The following is a 13,800-nucleotide window of genomic DNA, read 5'->3' as shown; positions in this document are numbered from 1 at the left end:
AAATACCCAGTCCCAGCTCTATCACCGTTTTGTGTGGCTTGAAAGTATCTCTCTCAAAATTACAGTCTGTAATAGGAAAAGAGTGCTGCTTTCTTACTTCCAATGGCAGTTGTGTGAATAAGTGCTTAGACAAAGAAATGTGCTGTAAAGATGGAAATTATTTCGATGACGTGAACCCCATCCACTAAAGTATCTTTTGCATAGAGAGTCCTTTCACTGTCAGTTTTGCTGCTTCTTCTCACAGAGCTTCCTCCCTGTTGTTTCCAATGCAAAAAAATGCATTCAGACTTCACACATTATTACCTCCCAGCTTTCAGATGTACAAATGCAGCTGCAACAGCGTGAAAGATGAGGAACAAGTAAATGATGGCCAGAATGCCGTTCAGATTCTATCTTAACAGCACTTTTGGTGTCCAGGGAAAGGCGCTGACCTGCAGGCCATCTTCCAGCTTGGGCCTAAGTGGAATGTTGGCGCTCCGCCAACAGCCCGGCAGAAAGTCAAGCTGTGAAACAGGAGAAATATTGGAGTCAACTCCTAAAAAAAGGTGTAGCAGTCACAGGGAACTAACTTTTCTTACCATCTACTCTGGACTACATTTTTCCTTTCAAAGATTTTATCATTTCTGTGGCTTCCTGATACATTTTCAGCAAGTTTACGATCTCAGCCTACAAAGCATTGGAAGATCAGTCCTAGCTGAAAATGATCTGATATGAACTGACGAGAGTCTAAGAAGTCTGCTTTTCTGTAATGGAGCTGAAAGTTTGGAACAAATGCTGCAAACATCTCCTTTAGGCTGGTAATTCTGTTGTGGGTTAGTTGAGGAAAACACTTTAAATTGCTACATGGAACTGTTACTTTCCCAAATGTAAATATGCTAATTATCTGTTCCTGTTCTCATACCCATATGAATTTTTCCTTTTAATATTTCACTGAAGAACAAGAAAATGTATTCTCAAAATTACGGATTCAAATGTTGTAAAAAGCTGTTTATAATGCAGTATTTCCTCAAACTGTGTGCTAATCCTGTTACTGCCTCCTTCTCACTGAAGGAACATATTTTTCTGTAATGAAGGAAGTTTTTTTTCACGGTAATGCAGGACTCAGCAGTTCTGTGGAGAACTGAGCAAATGGTGTCAATATCCTACTTCGACTGAAAAACAAAAGGAAAGCAAGCAAGCAGGCTTTTGAGGAAGGATTCAGCTTTTCATTCCAGGGTTCTTAGAGCAATACACATTCCACAAGCCAGCCTGTTCCTGATAAACACAAAGCACACTCTGCTTTCTTGGGAACAAACGTTTCTAGTAATTTAAAGGTGAACATTTGGACTGATGAAACGATAAGCTAGGTGTCTCGAAAGAACGCATGAGATACCAAGCAATCATGTGCAGAGCTGGTCATACTTCCTCTAGAAGCACACCACATGTTGTGGGGTTGCTAAGAATCTCATCTATGGGTACCCTGAAGTACTTTCTGTGACAAGAAACTCTGAGGGCTTTTGCCAGGATTCTCCTTAGCCCCAGAGAAATAGCCACTAATATTTTTATTGTGGTACATTTTGAGAAAAGGATGATCAAATAATACAACACAACAGCTGCTCTGGAAAGCAAAATATGAAGAACAGGTAATAAAAAGGGAGCATCAGGGACTAGGAATGTTTGAACAAGCGCAGTGCGTATTCAGTGTGAGACAAAAATCCCTTCACATCAGTCTAGAAATGCATAGTAAACAACTAAAGAAGCAGCGTTAGCTGGTTTTAGAGTGAACCATTACTTAGGAGCTACCCTTAATTACTAGGCATAGTTTTCAGAAAGTCATGCCTTCCATTAGACTTTGCATTATAGGAGAAGCTTGTAATAAGCAAACAAGACAGCGTTTGGCTAGCTGTATCAGCTGGTCTAGAAAGAGATCACCTCCTTGCCCCATGTATAGCCTTAGAATATTGTAGCTACATCAGTGCTGCTACATGGTAATGCTGTTGTGGACTCCCTACCTAAAAATGGTATAAAGGACCGGTTTGTGAAAATCTACAGATCTCCAACAACTTCAGTAGAGTTTTTCTGATTTACCTGAAGTGAGAATCAGGCCTGTGTTATCCATCAAGTTTCATGAATTTGTTTCAGAACATGATTGAGACAGCTAAATAGATTTGAACAAGTATGAATGGAGATTACAGTGATGTGAAAATGTGTATAATGAAAAACTAAAGTAGCATCTTGAAAGATGATAAAAAGTAGATCAAATAATAAAGTCTCGTGACAAATATTATTAACAAGCAGGACTTTTACATCTGAAACTCAAGGCAGAGAACTTCGTTCTCAAATACAGGTCAAATTTCCAGATGCTTCCTGATAACATGGGAGGCACCCTGTGCCTGCATGCAATTCCTCACTTAGATAATGCATAGGAAACAAAATGATTTAAACTCCCAAGGCACTTGACCCTGTCTATAGTTGTCTAGTAACAAAATTATGTACAAAATACGCAGATATTATCAGGGCCTTGTGCATATCATGATTCCATAGCAATGGAATTTGCTGAAGAATTGTGGTCTTGACTCTTGCTTATTATTAGATACTATATGAAAGGGAATGAAAAGGATTTTGGAAGTCCTCAGGAAAGTCTCTGTGCTGGGCATTTTGCAGACATCTAGTAAATGACAGTCTCATCCCTAAATGAACACAGACTACAGAATGGGAAGATGCACCAGAAGATGTAAATGTCAATAGTAGTTGCAATACCTGTGATTAAAAGAAAAAAAAAAAAGGGGGGGGAGGGAAGTGTATAAAATGAGTAGGTTTCTAGTCTATATGAGTGTTAAAATACCTCTGACAGTGCCAGCCAAGTATCAGCAGTGTACTGAACTATGACTTTAATATCAGCTGTGAGAAGGATTAGCTCCTCATCATCTGGAAGGGATGGAAGGTGAATTTGGAAAGGAAAAATGTTCATTTAGAAATGGCATCATTAACCATATCACTGCATATCTCTAACTCTGTCTACTAGTCATGTTCACATACCACAAGCCCAGGCTGCCTTTCTTACCATTACAGGTGTGAAAAGTCCCCTCTGCTCTTTCTCTAGTTGCCAGAATTTCCAGCTTTGGCCATGCAAATACTGTAACAGCCAATAGCTGAATATGAAAAATCATGGAAAAGGCAAAAATTAATTTATAATGAGTATGAAACTGAAGAGTTTCTTTGGACTGTTTAAGTTAATGCTCTAAATATTTTTTAGAAGCTCCTAATTTTTAAAATATAAATGAAAGAGCTGCGAGATTTCTAATTTGCTGTTCCTGAATGTCTCATGCCCGAGTTCTCAGGTACATATGAAACATGAATATGATCATTTTTAATCATGGATGCCAATACTAGTAACATAAATTAAATTTGGTGGCATATATCACATTCCAGAATCCTGGAAATAGGCCAGCCTATGCTCTGATGACATTTTACCTGGGAGGGAAAAAAAGAAAATAAAGAAAAGAGGTGCTTTGTATAATTTTTTCCAAAAGTAAGATGCAAAATACAAATTATGCATGTATTGTTTTATAGTCCTAGGTATGTCTCCACAGCCTGAAGAGTTCTCTTACATGGCCATGAAAGCATTTAAGTTGCACTATACCATTTCTATAGTGAAATATTGTGAGGCCACAGCTAAGACTCAAAATTAAGTAAGCTTTCTGAGTTTATATATTTATAATTAAAGGTACTATTTTTCTTCTTGTGCTCATAATTGCCTAATCAGTCAAATAGTTACTTTTGATTTAAGAACTGGATCAGATCTAATGTTTAATTTAAACCCAACTTCTTCAAAACCCGCCTGGACGCCTTCCTGTGTAACCTCATCTAGGTGTTCCTGCTCCAGCGGGGGGATTGGACTAGATGAGCTTTTGAGATCCCTTCCAATCCCTAACATTCTGTGATTCTGTGATTCTTTAAATAGCTTTATCTTAAATTTCAGTCTGCAACTGCCAGTTAGCAGGTCTAGGACACGTTCACACTCACTCAGGATAATATTTTGTGGTGCTAACAGAGGCACAGACCATTCCTTTCCCATTTTATTTCAGTTTTGACACCTGTTTGTTGGTTACATTCTGCATCACACAGCCTCAGTTCAGACACGGACTACAGAAACTGTAGCCACAGCATCCCACCAGGATACAAATACTCCCCGTGCAGAACCTGTCTGCAGCCCAAAAAGGGGAAGATGAAGCCAGCAGCAACCTGGATGTCAATCAAGCGCAGGACAATCATGCCAACCAGAGCACAAGGAAACCATGTTAATGGAGCAGTGTGCATATGCCTGCATTGGTACTCCAGTTGGGTGAGTTTGGCACTGCAGTTTATGAGGTCATGTGTGAAGGGTTATTTTCCCAGTCTCTGCAGGAGCTTTTCTATGAGTTGGTCTGTGATGTGGAAAGTGAACCTGTGGATATGTCTCTGCCTTATGCATCTTCTTCTAAACGTAATTTTATGACTCCCAAATTTGACTGATAAGGTTCCAGACTGGCACAACCCCACTAGATGAGCAGATGTCTCTTCTGCTATGTCTGGGCTAGCGTGTGTTTGGGAGCCACCTAACAGTTATCAAAAGTGAATAGAGTCAAGTTAAGAAAGCTAAAACAGAGGAGCAGTTTATCATGAGAAGGCAAAAGCCAAGGGTAAATCTGATTTCAAAGACGGACCATGATCAGACATCGGCAGAACATGATGGTATCTTGTTACAGGGTTTCCAAACTCTTTCAAGATTGTATCTAAACACAGCCTAGTCTGAGAACTACCTGAGCCTCACCAGGAAAAGCTAAACCTAGAAGAGGACTATGACAAGGAGTAGGAATCCTATAAAACAAAGCAGAGAGGTATTATGGAGTTGAAGAACAAGTAGTGAATCCACTAGAGCCTGAGGGGAACCTGAACACTACTTAAAGCTTTCTGAGGCTATAGAGAGTTTTTCATACTATCTGTATTAAAGTAGATTCCTCAGTCCTAAAGAGCAGTGCCAATTTTAAATGCCTTTTTTCCTTTTTGGCTTTTTTTAAAAATGTATTTCCTTTGGGAGAAAGACGGGGGAGAAAGGACTTGAGGTTCTCGAAGTCCAGAAAGTGCACTATCCTGTTATGCCAAACAGTCATTTAATACAAATCTTCTCACAAACTGTTGGCAATGCTTTTAAATTTAACTGGTCTTCTTGCTCCTATTTTGTCAGAAGGTTGGTTTAGTAACTCTGTGCTCTGCTCTTTAGAAACTTTCTTTTAGCTGTCATTTTGCCAGTATCACCTTTTGCAATGAAGATCAAATTCTTCTTATCTGTGAGCTTATCTAATTGCTTGTTTGAACAATCTTGCTCTTTTAGGCACCTTAGCAAGACAAGTTCTTCATGAAGGTAGAGTCCAGTCTTCTGACCAGCCTAGTGTCTAGTCTCTGAATGTGCTCTGTGCCCCCAATCCAGATCAAATAATTTTTTAAATAATGTTGACTTGAATATGACATTCCAGGGGACAATTTATTATTTCATATAAAATGAACTTAGTATTTCCTTAGCTCTGTTAAAATACTTTACCTCTCAGATGAGGATCACATTTGTCTTTTTCATGTCTTCATGTCAGTTACATCTCATAGTTGAGGCATCAACCTAACACATGGGTCATTGTCCCCGGACACCTCCAGTTGTTAAACTGCTGACTTAAATGAGAAATTTTTCTTAGTCTTTGCATTTTATTGAAGTTCATCACATTTCTATTACTCCTGACTTAAAAATCAATCTTTCTTGTATGATAACCTGTTCCCTCCCATTATACAGTATTTGCCCACTGCATTGAAAATGCCTCCAACTGTGTCATCAACAGATTCCATTAATATGTCCCTAGTCTTTGTGCCAAGACCATTCATAAGAATTATTTATAATACTGAGTTCCATAAACAGCCCTAGAGGATCTGTCTCTGTAATCTTCCTTAAACCCTCAGTGATAAACCCTTGTTCTCTCTCTTCCTTACTCTCCTTGCCAAACCCTCTTGTTATTGTCATACTCATTTGCATTCACATATTCAGGTGATTCCCATACTATTTATATCTTCTCCACTTTAATTGATGAAATGTATGAGAAAGCTTTACAGAAATCACAATAGATTTACTGCATTTTCTTTCTCTTAAGAAAAAAGTGGATTGTTGTCAAAAACAACGGCAGATGAATCTATTATCTTTCATAAGCACAGACTGCATTTTGTCCTATTTTTCATTACCCTCATGCCTTGTACAATATTTTAAAACATGTTCTGAAGCCTTGTATACTATTGAAGTTTACAAGTGCATCATCATGTTCTTTCTGTATTGTTAAATACAAAAGTAGTGTTTGCTAAGTGAGATGGAAAAAAATAGCTCCCGTTTTCTTTTGGTCTAGTCAGAAGATAATCATTAATTTCTGATTTGTTAGGATTGCACAATGATCCATCTTTTTAATGAGAAAGGGGGAGGGGGAGGTGTTTGTTTGTTTGTGTGTTTTTTGTCATTTTGGCAGTTCATATTTTATTGTTATTTTTTATTAATTTCATTTTCCATTTTTTCTAAGCTGTTGTTTACTTGTAATATATTTTTTCAGGTAACTGCTGATCCAGTTACAGTCAGACTCCTCATCCAAAAGTGTTTTTCTTTTCTTGGGATTCAAGTTACAGAGGGTTTTTGCATCTCTCACTTACAAATTTTCTCAAATTTTCTTGACATTCAGGACTGTGAGCTCTTCAGTCCAGCCTACTTCATCAAATGGTTCTCTTTCTTCTATACAATGTTTTCCTTTTTTGCTAACAATGCTTTTTGTTTATTTAAAATAATTTTATTTATACTGATCTAATCTAACTCATGATCCCCAAAATTATTTTATGCTACTGTTGTTCTTCATCCAGTTGGAGCAAAGATCACATTCGTTACTCAATAGCACTTTAGAGTAAATTCTCAAGCCTCTTCCTTACCCAAGGTAAATGAAAAAACATTACAACAGAAAAAATCATTTATTTCTTCTATTAGAAATGCACATCTTTCAGCCCATGGGATGGCAACTCTATCAAGTCTCTGATTTATAGCAATGAAGAGACTGATTCATTCAATACATAGCCTTTTCTTCCCAATGAAAACATGTTTGTCTCATTTTTTCAAGACATGTTGTACCTATTCCAGTGATGACCACTTTATTCTTTAAGGCTAGAACCCTTCTCTTTGGATAATCCTGAAAATTTCCAATGAGCCAAATTTAGGGCAGGATATTTTGAGGAAACATCACAGAATCTGACCTTAAAAGAAAGGCTACTCAGAGAGGTGAATTTTTATTGTATTACGGAGGGGTGTGCTACTAAATGTGGGATGAAATTCAGGTTAACAAATAAATAAAAACATATATATATATATAAATAAATAAAGGATTATCAGGAAGAAATAAACTGAGACCAAAATACGCTGCAGTCCAGAGACATCTTCCAAAGGGAATCTTGGAAGCAGAAAAGCTCTGTACTTTTAAAAGATTTGACAAAACAATAGGATAGGTCATGCATTTTTAAGCTGGCTAGCAGAGATTTTTTCCATCTCTAGCTTCCATGTGTCTGTGTTCCCTACCTCCTCTTTGCCTGACAGATGTTCTATTCCTCATTAAATAAGGAAGTAACAGCACCCTTTACTGACTGTTCCTTAGTTTTCACTCACAATTTAACCCCAAATTTCAAGTCATGCTGCACTGTTTTGCACCTGTTTCACAGAAATTAATTCTAGCTAATTTCTGTCTTTTAGGTACTGTTCCTGTCTGTGGTTCAGCAAAGGAGGGGAAGGAGGAAAAAATACTGTTTAGCAGCTCTGTGAATGAAAAAACTTACTTTTAAGGCACAGCTTGCAGCCTGTGGGAAGGACTTCAAACAAAATGTTTTTTACTCATTCTGTTTAATATCACATACTGAAGTTTGAGGCAGAAATGGTAGGTGATGGATTTTTGTAGAACTTGTTCCCATATCTCTAATTTCTTTACAATCTTTCTGTGTACATCGTTAGATTTACATGCTTTCCCCCTCAAATATTAGGCTGGAGTCATTCTTCATCTTCCGTGGTTAACTAATCCATCATTAGATGGAACCATGCAGATGCATATGAAATGTTTGCTTTTAAAGCCAAGCTTTCTTCCATCAGCTTTTGACATTTTATTCACTTGGACAAGCTGATTAATGGTGTCAGCATTGTACATTTGCTTTGCAATGAATACTAAGCAGATGTTATACTGGCTTGTTGCCCCACACTGAGCATGAAGAGGTAAATCCTGTGAGACCTTGCTTTTGTTAGTAGGTCAGTTGCCAAAAGGTCAAATGGTGTCCCTTAGTCTGTTTTATACATAAATCTGATATTGATTAATCTAGATATTTTGATTCAGGTCTTCTGGGAGGGGTTTTATATTAGAAGCACAGGGCCAAAACCTGACGCCTCAGACTAGGGAGGGCTTCCAGGTTGAACCATCTGTGAGTTGCTCTCATTATACTTTGCATTTGCTCTCTCAGCAGGCATGCAGACAAGTTCTGTAAGGAGATGTAACATTTTTCAGCAAGCCAATGGGATGTAACAAAAGAATGTTTCAGGCACAAAAGTCCCTCTTTAAGTCTGAAATAGAAACCACAAACTTCAAATTCAATACAGAGTGAGAAGAGAACAATTCTTCCAAAAAGTCTGGGCAAGCACCCCTGGGATAAAAGGAAGCATTAGTAAAGGAAGAGATGATGAGCCATACATAAGCATTGTCCTTCCACATGGGCTAAACTTCAGAAATTAACCCACTGAAGTAGAACTACATCTATTTGACACTGGCAGAAGACAATCAAGTGCATCGATACAGATTTCAGAAATCAGCCTGTGCCACAAAGTTTGAGTCAGACTGGAAATTTCCCAATGTTCAGGAAGTATTCAGAATCAGGGCTCTTGGGTCCTGCTCACGTAATTTACAAAATGGAGGCTGTAAGCCAACATCTGTTGTCCTGGGATAAAGATTTTGAATATACAACTCCCTGAGATAGAAATAGAGTTATCTACCTGCCTTCTGACACATAGATAGATAGATAGATAGATAGATAGATAGATAGATAGATAGATAGATAGATAGATAGATAGATATGTGCAATTTTTAATATATTAATTTGTTAATTCCCATGCGGGTGTTTTCTTTTTCAAAAAAATATTTCTCCATTCTAGCCAAAAAGAAGAAAGAAAATAGGAAACCTACACATCAATCCCATACAGGTAAAAGTTAATCTATTTCAGGGGATACAAGATATGAATACTCACAATGCTCTCAGGTCCCCGCTAAAGCTCAGGGACTAGCTCCCAACTGATCCTCTATTAATGCCCAGTATTCACCCTTCAAACGACATTTTGTAAAATAATTGTGAGTATATAAATACCAGAAGTATATTACCATTCTTATGGCATTAAATGTTTGAATGTAAACTACTTCAGCTAGAATGGCACTGTTATATTGACATAATTCTGATGGTCAGAAAAACCTCTTCGTTTATAACTGTTCTTGTCCCACAAATTCCTGGGAACCTGATTATTTAGCTTAAGCTGAAGAGAGTGGATTCAGCTCTGGAGGTCCATGGTTCACTCTCTGCTTTTGAAGGGTATGGCTGATATTTAATTCAATATTTCACTCACCTCTCTAAAAAGACAAACGTAAAATGCCAAACACACATGAATAAAACTAGACCATGATAATTACATGTAGGTCGTTTATATTTCTTTCCTAAGCACAGATATCCTAGTTACTTGCATTTCATTGAAGTAAGTCCTTCTCGACAGCAGCTGAACATGAGCCAGCAGTGTGCCCAGGTGGCCAAGAAGGCCAACAGCATCCTGGCTTGTATCAGGAAGAGTGTGGCCAGCAGGACTAGAGAAGTGATCATCCTGCATACTCAGTGCTGGTGAAGCCCTACCTCAAATCCTGTGTTCAGGTTTGGGTCCCTCACTAGAAGAAAGACATTTAGGTGCTGCAGCGAGTTCAAAGGAGGGCAGTGAAGCTGGTGAGGGGCCTGGAGCACAAGTCTGATGAGGAGCAGCTGAGGGAACTGGGGCTCTTTAGCCTGGAGAAAAGGAGGCTGAGGGGAGACCTTATTGCTGTCTACAACTACCTGACAGGAGGTTGTAGCATGGAGGGTGTTGGTCTCTTCTCCCAAGTAGCAAGTGACGGGATGAGAGCAAATGGCCTCAAGTTGTGCCAGGGAAGGTTTAGTTTGGATATTAGGAGACATTTATTCATGGAAAGGGTTGTCAGGCATTGGAACAGGCTGCCCAGGGAAGTGGTGGAGTCACCATCCCTGGAGGTGTTTAAAAGATGTGTAGATGAGGTTCTCAGGGATGTGGTTTAGTGACAGACTTAGGTTATGGTTGGACTCGATGATCCTGAGGGTCTCTTCCAGTCTAAATGATTCTATGATTCTACGGACAAGAACAGTTATAAAGGAAGAAGTTTTCCCAACCAACATAATTGTGTCAATAAAATAATGTACTTAATGGCTGTATTTTAAGCAGCAAACCTAGTGAAAAGACCCACTTGATCTGCAATCTTTTACTGAGCCATACTATTTAATATATATTTCAAGTTTCTCTGGCAAGACTATTTTCCTCTCAACACAAAACCAGCTGCGGGTTTTTATTCATAACCTTTAGAAATAAACAGAAAAGTATCAACCACACTCCTACTCAACCTTTTTGAACAGGTTTTCCTACTTTTAATTTTTGCTAGAGCAGGCTAGGATGCTATGCCGCCTCTGTCACTTAACAGAACTACTGCACATACTCTATGCAGGACTTCCCATGAAAGAGGCACACATCCATCTTGCTGTCCCTTCTTTCAGGAATCCTGTCAGTTATGGCTCTAACCTTCTGATGTTCAATACAGTAATCCCTTTCCCTTTAAGTTTGCCCATAAAGTGTGATTTAGTGAACCTTTTTCTTCCCATTTGCTGCAACTGGCCGTTCAAAGTCTTCATGATTCTCTCCAAATAAATTTTCACTAATATTTGTAATAGTCATATCCTATTTACAGAAGGAGAGACTGACACTACTAGGTTGCAGTCTCATCCAGCAACTAACATCTTTCTCATGAAGTCTTGCATGAAGCACATTGGGATATGTGTTGACAGCAAAGCTGTGGCATTGCACTTCAAAAGGGGTGTGTGTCATATTTACCTCATATATCTGAAAATGGAAATGGCATAGGGAACTGAGTATTGCCAGTCATAATTTTCGAAAAATACTAGAGCCATAAACATGATGCTATTTTAAGAAGATGTGGTGCCAGGGAGTGTGAGCCTTTCTTCTATCTTTTGGTTTTATCAAACTTTCTGGTTCATTTGGACCATTTTTTAAAATATTTCAATAATCATAATGGCCAGAAACTTACTCTGTTGTAACATCTATTACCTCTCTTTTTTCTTTTTTTAAATTTTGGATTTTGATTCTTGAAACTCTTGCACCATCATTGCTTTCCAGCATCCAAGTGCTGGCAACAACACAATACCCCACAAATTTCCTGGATTTTATAGTAACTGGCAATGTCGGTCTCCAGGGAGAAGCATTAGCCCTGTGCATAAAGCTTGCAATTCACATAAAACAGCCCTATTTCTTCTTTAAATTTGATCATATGCTGTAGTTTTCATGTATATCTTCATTAGTATAGCACAATATCTCTTTTAAAGCTTTTAAAATTTTCAGGCTTTCTCTCATTTAAAATCATAATTCTCTGCCATTTCAGTTCAACAGTACACCAATTTTCTTGAATCTGAGTCATTTTTGCCCACAGTTCTAGCTCTGTATTTCATCAGCACCAGTTAGGGCTGCCCATCAGCAGCACATTAATTAAATCTGTACAAAATATGTAATTGGCTTTTTATCACTGATCTAATGTTTCTAGAAAACATTTTCACATTTTGATCCTCCTCTTTTCATGAAAAATAATTTTACTCATCACAGTACCAATGTGGTTGCAGCTCAGCTCAGTTTGCCTTGATGGGACTACAATCAACCAGACAAAAAAAAAAAAAGGCTGCTGTCCCAATTCTGTATCTGGAAGGGACAGAGCTGATACCAATATGTTAATGCTCTGATTCACAATTTAAAGAGCAGGCGAAGTATAAACTCTTGACAAAAATTGATTTATTTGCTACAGAGATTACCAATCTCATCTGCAAAAACAGAAGAATGCATCTGTTTTTGAAACAGAAAATCTTGCTTGAAGTTCCTTCATTTGGATCTTAGCTTTCAGACATTGTCTTCACAGGTCCCAGACTGTTGCGTTATAGTCTCACCTCAAGTTTCTGCTTACATCTGAAGCTTCCCTGTAGAAAGCACTAGGCACAAATATATTACAACCAAACATTATGTTGTTCTCTGACCTTGATCTATTGTAATATTCTTTTCTTTAAGCTGGATATAAATGCCTGAAACACGTGATACTTCTCTCTTTCACCTTCATAAGGGTGAAAGAAAGGCTGCTCTTAATTATTTTCCTGATTCCATAAATGTGATCTGTTCTCCTCAAGCATGTAAATATATCAGTAAAGAGCTGCATCTTTTGAAGAGACAGACATCTAAATTTTTTCTAGTTACCACTGGTCAATGAGATTGGAAGCAGGAATCAGTGTCAAACCGAATTATGATTCAACCTGGTACACTGGCTAAAGTAATTCAGAGGCAAGAATGAGTAAGGATGCAGGCAGAGGACTAGAACAGTATAGGCAAGATACAGAATTTGGAGGAGGTGCGTAGGTCATGAAACATTGTTTCAACCTGTTTCAAGAAGCAAAGCTAAAAAAAGAAAATACAGTCTTGACAAAAATGTGAAGTATTGACAAGAATGAGGAGAACAATACATTAAATACATAAAATAGAAATGAAATTTATGGAACCCACTGAAGCAGCAGACTCATGATTCCTGATTCAGCAAAATAGTTACAGATTTAAGTGTGCTCTTCGTTCCCACAGAAGCTAAATACATGATTAAAATTCTGCCTTTGCTTATATGCTGATTTAATTCTATAGCAATCATAGTCTCCTCCTTCAGCTTCCACTGAGCCACAGGATTCAGTGCATCCACGGAATTTAGACTGCTCAGTGCTTCAAAACCATGCTTTTATGTAAGAGTACCAAACCCACAGTTACAAGACACAATTCATCTTTAATGTTTTTCTAACTGTTTTTGCCTGAAGGATCTTAGTAGTACTGGGCATTGATCCAATAAACATGAACTCGTTCAAGGGTAGAAGACAGTGTGAGTTCCTCCCTAATATTTTCCTTCTCTATGTTACCATGTTTAAATAAGCAAAACATAGCTTATTTTTTCCCCAGCATCACTGAATTTTTTCACATATACAATGCAGTAAAACTGTGAAAGAAAATTGTTCTTGGAATTTATGCTACCATTTTTCCCTGATAATGACTTTAGGCACAGTAAAAATAACAGATGTTTCTTACCAAAATAACCCAGAACCAAATGTTAATTGTTTATTCTCTTTTAAAAACAGAAACCAATCAGCAACCAAATAACTCTAGGTTGTCAAATAAATGTGCTTTATGTACAATCATGAGACTACTATCTGAAGTGAATTAAAAATTAATCTTGGTTTAATTTATTGTGGTGGTTTTGTAAATGCATTTCTGAGGATGAGATTAATTACATCCATTGATGTGAATAATATACAATCAATACCCATTTTTCTTTCTCAATGGATGAAATCAAATCCATTCTACAACTGGGACTTTGTTGCTATTCTTTAAAAAATCATCAG

General features: G+C 37.7%; 1 protein-coding gene across 1 annotated transcript in view; it reads left to right on the top strand.

The window, feature by feature from the left end:
• LOC139828259 (uncharacterized) overlaps positions 1 to 8,176 on the top strand; it is a 96,511-nt gene extending 88,335 nt beyond the window's left edge. Inside the window, exons 5-6 of the mRNA XM_071810062.1 lie at positions 4,068 to 4,324; positions 7,772 to 8,176. Coding sequence (XP_071666163.1) covers positions 4,068 to 4,324; positions 7,772 to 7,840 — 326 coding nt within the window. The 3' untranslated portion in view covers positions 7,841 to 8,176. The remainder of the gene's footprint in view (positions 1 to 4,067; positions 4,325 to 7,771) is intronic.
• The last annotated feature ends 5,624 nt before the right edge of the window (positions 8,177 to 13,800 follow it).

This window comes from Patagioenas fasciata, chromosome 1 (genome assembly GCF_037038585.1).
Source record: "Patagioenas fasciata isolate bPatFas1 chromosome 1, bPatFas1.hap1, whole genome shotgun sequence".
Lineage (NCBI taxonomy): Eukaryota > Metazoa > Chordata > Aves > Columbiformes > Columbidae > Patagioenas > Patagioenas fasciata.
Note: the sequence above shows the minus strand (reverse complement) of the source record. Positions and strands in the feature narration are given on the sequence as shown.